The 8,511-nt window shown below is 34.6% G+C and overlaps 1 protein-coding gene across 1 annotated transcript; it reads right to left on the bottom strand.

The window, feature by feature from the left end:
* Window positions 1-423: 423 nt before the first annotated feature.
* Window positions 424-7,849, bottom strand: LOC130221703 (protein FAM104A). Its single transcript, XM_056454281.1, has 3 exons — window positions 7,336-7,849; window positions 4,701-4,812; window positions 424-1,296 (listed from the first exon to the last, which is right to left on the bottom strand). The coding sequence occupies exons 1-3, from the start codon at window positions 7,416-7,418 to the stop codon at window positions 1,066-1,068; spliced, it is 426 nt and encodes a 141-aa protein (XP_056310256.1). The 5' UTR covers window positions 7,419-7,849; the 3' UTR covers window positions 424-1,065.
* Between the last annotated feature and the right edge of the window lie 662 nt (window positions 7,850-8,511).

Raw genomic sequence — 8,511 nt, 5'->3', positions numbered from 1 at the left:
AAATAGTCCTCAATTCGGATTAGGTCACAAAACTGGATGAAGTTGAGTTAATAAAGCATTTATTAACATACAAATTAACTATTAATATATGCATGAATAATAAGAATTATAAAATGCTAATTTAGTTTATTAATCATTTATTAATGCATTCTAAATGAACTTAAAAAAAAAAACTATTCTGAAAATAACTAGTTTGTAAATAATGCAATACTTTATTTAATAATGAAAAATGAATCGTATTCATTTCGGTATTTGTATCTGCAGTTATAAACTGCTTACTAACTTTTAGTACTGTAGAGTTAATGCTCAACAGATAATGAATTCCCTATTTGCTAATGCATAGTAAATGGTTCATAGTGCAGTTATTATAAAGTGATACTGAATAGTCTGATCCTGAACATGCATCAAAGCTAACCACACCGATTCTGCGTAAGAACATCCATCTTTATTTAGAAATGTAGATGATCTGAATGTAAAATGCAATGTACATCTTTCAATACAAAAAGGGTATAGTAAAATAAACAAACATTTCTTTAAAATGCTATCTGAGTTTGAAGAGCACACAAGAAAAGCTCGGCCTGAAGCCATGAAGGAGCAACCAGCTTTAGCTATGGTCGAAAAGAGAGAGGGATAAACTGAAAACACCACAGTCTTCAGATGGTGTGTGTGTGTGTGTGTGTGTTAACTGGCTTCTGTGTGCATTCATTACAGCAATGGACTACTGGAATATTCTGTTCAAATCTAAACTGCTATATGGTCCACATCGATATCTGATTGACATTATAACACACCCCCAAGTGCAAATCCCCACTAAACTGTACAGCTATTCTCAAGAGTAAAATACACAGTGTTAGCGTCACAAAAGTTTGCATCGTCAAGCCGTTATTGCTTACAACGAACACTTTTGTGCTCTAGTTAGTCGAGAGTACAGTACCAGGGCATGTTTACCATCTGATGAAGAATCAACGTGAGAAAGATAGGAGGAGCGGGTCTGAATGGAGATGCAGATGGAGAGGTTTTACCCTGTGTTTAGGGGTTGCTGTGGGCTTCAGGCGCTCCCTGAAATCACCTGTGCTTGGCCTGAGATCGGCTCTGTAAGCTGTGGAAATGAGCTTCTCTCAGGACTCGGTTGATGTGCTGGTAGGACAGCAGGTCCATGGGGCCCGATGGCTTGGAGGCACTGTGGGGACTGCAGGGGCCGGGGCCGCCAGGAGGCCCGATAACATCGCCTCCGCAATGAGTGCTCCCTGCGGCGTGATCGGGACTGCTGATCCAACTGCTCTCGCTGCTGGAGGACTGCAGACCACCGCAAAACAACACGTTACCACATGCTAGAGACATTTCAAATGTTTGCTCATTAGGACTGGGCTGAAAAACAATATAACATAGAATCGCGACATGTATGTCGATAACAATGATAAGCTCTGGACTTTTTTTTTTACTCTATATTGATCTAAGAGCCAATCACACAGCAGAAATGTGCAACTATGGGAATCTAGAACAAATCTAGAAGCAATCCAAAATGGCTGATGCCATTTATTGGACCCGCTAATTTTTGTGGCTTCAGTCATTGTTGGGATTCTCTTTAAAATCTGGAAGCGTTAACAACTAATATCGAAATATATGAACCGAGATTGCATTTTTGCCATATCGCTCAGCCCTATTGCTAATGCAGTGATGCATATGATGTATGATCAGCGCAGGCTCATTGGAAAAAAACTAGGGTTAGTTCGATACCGATACTTTCGGAAATACTCGCCGATACTGCAAAACTTCTTGCATCGGTATCAGCGAGTATTTGAAACTATAAACCGATCTGATATCTTTTTAAGTGAGACATATGCCTGCTATGTTTGCTTAACGCTGCATTTCCAGAGTCAGTTCTTCTTCGTCCACTTCATATTTCTTTATTTTTTGTCTACGTTACACTGTAAGGCTTGAATGGAATGATTTCCATATGACTGAACTTGTTTCTAATATTACTGTTGAACATCTGATAATTAAAATGTTGTATTATAAAAATATTCGAATTGACTATGTATTTGTTCATGTTTTATTAAATGGATAAGTCTGAAGCACACCATAAATTAATTCTGTCAATTTATACAACGAGTAGTAGTATAGACAATTGTTGCTACAGATACACAACTCAGGTACCGGACCCTGAGCTCATGTATCGGACTCAGTATTGGGAATGGAAAAAGGTTATGGGAACACTCCTAGAAAATACATGCCTCAGACTACAACATTAAAAATACATCGCTCTGGATGTGGTTGCATGTTTCAAATGAGGTGCCGTCTAAATATTTGTGAATCTGAAATACGTTACTGAGGACGTGTTTTGTTGTATGTTTCAGATACACACAACTCACTATTTTATTTATTAAAAAGGTTTCTGAATTTAAAGGTTTAAAGATGTTGTTTTTCTATATTATTCATATTAATTCTTTATATTTCTTTATATTTTGCACTGACTTGTTTATCGTTACACTGTAAGACTTGAATTGGAATAATGTCTGTGTACAGTTTTTGATTTGTGACTGAACTTGTTTTAGTAAAGTACAGTAAATAATATTACTCTTGAATGTCTGATAATAAAAATATCAGATGATAAAACTATGCCTTTGGTCATGTTTTATTAAATGGATAAGACTGAAGCACACGATAAATTAATTCTGTCAATTTATACAGGGCTAGTAGTTGTATAGACAATTGTTTCTACAGATACACACTCAGGTATCAGTTCAGCACTCTGTATCGGCCGATAACCCTGAGCTCATGTATCGGACTTGGTATTGGGAATAGAAAAAGGTTATGGGAAATAGGAAATACATGCCTCAGACAACAACATTAAAAATACATCGCTCTGGATGTGGTTAAACATTTCAAATGGGGTGCCGCCAAAATATTTGTGAATCTGAAATTCGTTACTAAATTAACTCTGTCAATTTATAAAGGGCTAGTAGTAGTATAGACCAGTGTTTCCCAATCCTGTTCCTGAAGGCACACCAAAAGTACACATTTTCAACCTCTCCCTAATCAAACACACCTGAATCAACTTAGCAGAACGTTAGCAAAGACCCCAAAACCTGACACGAATAAGGGAGACATACAAAATATGTACTGTTGGTGTGCCTCCAGGAACAGGGTTGGGAAACACTGGTATAGACAATTGTTTCTACAGATACACACTCAGGTATCAGTTCAGTGCTCGGTATCGGCCGATACCCTGAGCTCACTTATCGGAATCTGCACAGTGGCAGAGAGAACTTAACGTGCTGAAATTCAAGAAAACACATGCAATTACAAAAAACGCCAGCAAATTGAGAAAAGATTTTCATCTGTTTGACAGCACACATGCTGCAAATCCTCACAACTAAAACACATTAAAAAAAACGTGCTGCATTTTCTCACAACACAAACAATTGACAAAAACGTGCTGCAATACTCACAACACTTTCAAAAACAACAGAACACAACGCAAATGTTTCAAGGGCACCCAGCTATTTAGATTATGGTTATTTGGGCTATTAAAATACAAAAGACAAAGGAATCAGAATGTTAAAATAAACAAACAAAAAACTCACCTTTCAAAGATCACCTACAACTTCACTGAGCAATAATCATGGCATAGCGGCGTTATCTCATATCTCATTGTTTTTGCAAGCGTTGTGAGTAAATTGCTTTCGCAAAATTGTTTGCGTTGTAAGAAAATGCATCATGTTTTATTAATTTGCTTGTGTTGTGTGAAAATGCAGCACGTTTTTTAGCGTGTTTGCGTTGTGAGGATGAACTGATCTTTTCTTAATTTGCAGGCATTTTTTGTAATTGCATGCGTTTTCTTAAATTGCAGAATGTTAAATGTTTTCAGATGATAAATCCACTAGACGGCGCAACCTACATTTTCGTTATCCTTACTTAGGATGTGTTTGTTGTATGCTTCAGATAAACATCCTTTTTGTACATGTCCAGGAGAAAGCTGGACTTGTCATACAGAACACCTATGAACCACTGACTTACAGACCCAACCAATAGTGTTTTCAAAAGCAGACGTAGGAGAAAAGTGCACTGTCACCACAAAAGCTATTTTTTTGGACCCCCAGTTGTTCCAATAGTCAAAGAAAAATTCATGACAATGTTTCTATGACTTCCCAGAAATAATAACCTAATTAATTTAATTTTCCTAGTTAACTAAATTATGCTAGTTAAGCCTTTTCAATCGTACTTTAAGCTGAATACTACATTACTATAGTATAGTATCTTGCAAAATAACTTGTAAAATAATATGTACTGTCAAAGCAAAGACGTAAAAAAATTAGATAATAAAAATACTAAAATGTTATTGCAAAATTACAAATTTTCTTATGAATTAAAAATCAGCACTCCTTTAAACAGCATTTGGAAAATATATATATATATATATATATATATATATATATATATATATATATATATATATATATATATATATATATATATATATATATATATAAAAAATACAATTATTTTGTGCTAAAAGTTGCAGTACTAATATTTCTTTAAGTCTTACCTTTCCAAATATTCAAACTTTAAATATAAAAATACATTTCAAAACCTCAGTCTTTTTATTTGGGCTCAATACTTGTGAAAAAAAAATAGTTCATTAGACAAAGATGTTCAGATGGACAGAATTCAATAATGTGAAGTGTAGTATTTCCCACCTCAGACTCCCATGATTCTCTGGCTGTCTCGGAGCTCTGGAGGGCTGAGCTCAGTCTTTTAGCCTGTGGCATCTGAGCATCTTCATCATCTCCTTCAGCTCGCTGACGCTTCCTTTATAACAGCATCACAGGGTAAAGATGAGCATTGCAACAATACAAAAAAAGGAGCATCTTATCACTTACACACCACGGACATGTGTCAATTTATTACACTGTTGATTCACAAATTATATTTAAAATTGTATTATTATATACAACTCTTCATTGAATATTTAAAAGGGTCACATTATGCCCCTATTTATGAGATGCAAAATAAGTCTCTGATGTCCCTGGAGTGTGTATGTGAGATTTTAGCTCAAAATTCTCCACAAATAAGGTTTTATAACTCTTTGAAACGGACTTCATGTTTTAATCCTAATTGTGACATTTTGAGGACTGTCGCTTAATGGCCAATTCTAATAAGTGGTACGGTTCGGTATGCTTTTATAGCTGTTTCCACTGTCAAAAGGTACCAAAAAGTGAACCGTACCATACCACTTTTTGGGTACACTTTCCAAAGGGTACCTAGCACAACAAAAGGGTACCAATGGCGTTAAGCTGCGCGTCTAGCCCCACCTTTTGGTAACCTTTTGTTGTGCTAGGTACTCTTTGGAAAGGGTATCCAAAAAGTGGTGTGGTACGGTTCACTTTTTGGTACCTCTTGACCAGTGGTGTAGTCCTAAAAAAAAAAGGTGGTGTACTATTACACCCGACCCAAGTTTTAAATAAAAGTAGGCAAAGAAACGACGAAAGTCAATGTTTCTTTGATTCATTAGCTACATATATATATATATATATATATATATATATATATATATATATATATATATATATATATATATATATATATATATATATATATATATATATATATATATATATATATATAGCTTTTTAACTTACTTTCTTTACTGGCCTATTACTTTACATTTAATAGGTTCCTTTAAACTTCAATCAGCCATTATGTTTAATTGTTACATTCATGCATGTTTGTTTTAAACCAAACTATTAGGAGTCTGTCTTCTGTTGTCGCTATTATATACTAGTAGTTACCCTTTTACATTGCATATTGTTACGCGATTTATGAGTAGTCTTTGCCTCATTGTTTTTAGTGTTATATATACTGTCGTTCCCTTTTCCAGGGGTGATTTTAGGATTTTCATTTTAGGGCAGATCAGGAACAGATCCATTTGGGGCAAACAAAGAAAAATGTACACAATATATGAATAAGTAAGAATTTTAAATAATACACTAAAATTAGGGAAGTTTAATCAGAAAAATAAGTGAGTATACCGAGGGTATATACAATTATTGATCCTCACAAGTGGTAATACCCAAACAGCTCGTGGAAAAAAAGTAGGCATACTGAGTATGCGTGTGTATAGCAAGGACTACACCACTGCTCTTGACAGTGGAAACGGCTATAATAACATACCGCAAAAAAAATAAAAATAAATCACAATGCAAAAAAATGTGTTTCTTCCTTTGTCCTGCTTCTAGTCTAAATATCTAAAAATTCTTAGATCAAGTAAAAATATTTTGTTTTTACCTTAAGAAGAAATTAATAGTTTTTTCCTCCCTCAAAACAAACTAAATCATCTGCCAATGAGGTAGGTAAAATAATCTTGTTTTGACTTTGAAATGTAGATATTTGGACTAGAAACAAGACAAAAATTCTAAGTACGAAAAACTTTTTTGTTGCATAAATCATATTAATCCTGTATAAATAATTAAATAAAATAAATCTTTGTAACACCCCCAAACATCATACATTTTTGTGCTCAAATGTTCCAAACTCTCGTGAAATCACAGGCCTTAAAAACACATGTGAACTCTACAAATCACATGTGTTCTGTAACTCCTGGTCAACTGTATTTCAGACTCAACATTGCATATCTTGCGATGTGACTATTGCAGATGCGTACATTGTGATATCGATGCTGAAACGATATATTGTGCGGCCCTAGTTGACGGTTCATTACGCTGTGGCGACCCCTGATTAGGCAAACGAAAATGAATAAATGATTTTTAGTTTAGTAGATGTTTAGGACAGTGTTTCCCAACCCTGTTCCTGGAGGCACACCAACAGTACATATTTTGGACGTCTCCCTTTTCTGACCCATTAACTTCAGGTGTTGGAGTCTCTTCTGATGCTATGATAAGTTGATTCAGGTGTGTTTGATTAGGGAGAGGTTGAAAATGTGGACTGTTGGTGTGCCTTCAGGAACAGGGTTGGGAAACACTGGTTTAGGATATACGTTTTCACATTCTGATTCCAGTGCCTAATTATTAAATTAGAATATTAAAAAAAATATTCTTAAGAATCAAATATTATGTGTTCTTGCATTATGATGCTATTATATTCTGGCATTATATATTGAATAAGTCTTAAAATGACAAAAACATCGTTTATCGCAATATGTTTTGGTGCAATATATTGTACAACAAAAAATAGATATTGTGACAGGCCTAACGTTAATTAGCAGAGGTTTTTTCTTATATGAAAAACACGAAAAGACTTTTGACCGGTGGTGGACAACTAAAACTTCGTTTACTAGACATGTGTGTGATTCTGATGAAGTGATCACCAACTCACCTGTTCTCAGTTAGCATGTCTGTGGATCCCCCAGCAGATATTGATGAAGCTCCCGTGTGTTTGTGTGTTTTATTGAGCAACATTCGCTCCAGGATTCAGTGCTGTGTCATGCTAACCTTCCTCTCAGCTCACCTCGGCTAACGACACATAAACACGCGGAACACTCTCATGCCTGTTCAACAGTAAATGATCAATCACTAAATTATTAATCAGTTGTGAGGAACTAAACGAAGATCGTGTCTGATCAACTGCATTTACGTCATAAACGTGTCAACCTCAAACTCCCCCAGCTAGTCTCTATCATAGCTGTATGCTAACTGACACTCAAACAGCTTCAAAATCACGCGTTATATTTAAGAATGTACTGCTAAATTCTTCTTCTTGTCGTATTTTCCTAAACGCAGGACATATAGCGAGGTTCTCTGTCAATATATGCCGGTTTATCGTCTGTTTGTTGAGGCTGTGCGACACAAAACAAACCACCGCGGCTGCTGTTATTTACATGTTAGGGCGCATGCGCGGAAATCGAGCTGTAAACACGAGGCCGACAAGGGATTGGCTCATTGTGTAATGACGTCAATGATGACTTACAAAAGCTTCCGCCCGGCCTTTAACAGGCTTTTCATCAGTACAGGGCCAAATTCGTGTAATAATCGCCGATGGTGAGTGTGTTAAGAAATAATTTACGAATACTGAAACATAATTATTTTGTATAATGATATAATGGCCTAAAGCGAACAAAAACGCCTGCCAATGGTTAGCAACTTCATTTAAATTCCAGTTGCATAATTTTTAACAATAATAATAATAATAATAATAATAATAATAATAATAATAATAATACATATATTATTAATATACTACTACTACCACTACTACTACTAATAATAATAATGCATATATTAGTAATATACTACTACTACTACCACTACTAATATTAATAATAATAATGCATATATTATTAATATACTACTACTACTACTACTACTACTTATAATAATAATAATAATAATAATAATAATAATAATAATAATAATAATAATAATACAAATATTGTTAATATATTACTACTACTACTAATAATAATGCATATATTAATAATATACTACTACTACTACTTATAATAATACATATATTATTAATATACTACTACTACTACTAATAATAATAATGCAT

This window comes from Danio aesculapii, chromosome 3 (genome assembly GCF_903798145.1).
Source record: "Danio aesculapii chromosome 3, fDanAes4.1, whole genome shotgun sequence".
In the NCBI taxonomy this organism is placed as follows: Eukaryota; Metazoa; Chordata; class Actinopteri; order Cypriniformes; family Danionidae; genus Danio; species Danio aesculapii.
The sequence above is the reverse complement of the archived record's forward strand: the minus strand, read 5'-3'. Positions and strand labels throughout refer to the sequence as shown.

Coding starts and splice junctions, on each gene's coding strand:
- LOC130221703 (XM_056454281.1), bottom strand. CDS start 7,418: ATGTTGCTCAATAAAACACACAAACACACGGGAGCTTCATCAATATCT. Junction 4,813..7,335: donor GACATGCTAACTGAGAACAG/GTGAGTTGGTGA, acceptor GCTGTTATAAAG/GAAGCGTCAGCGAGCTGAAG. Junction 1,297..4,700: donor GAGAATCATGGGAGTCTGAG/GTGGGAAATACT, acceptor GGTGGTCTGCAG/TCCTCCAGCAGCGAGAGCAG.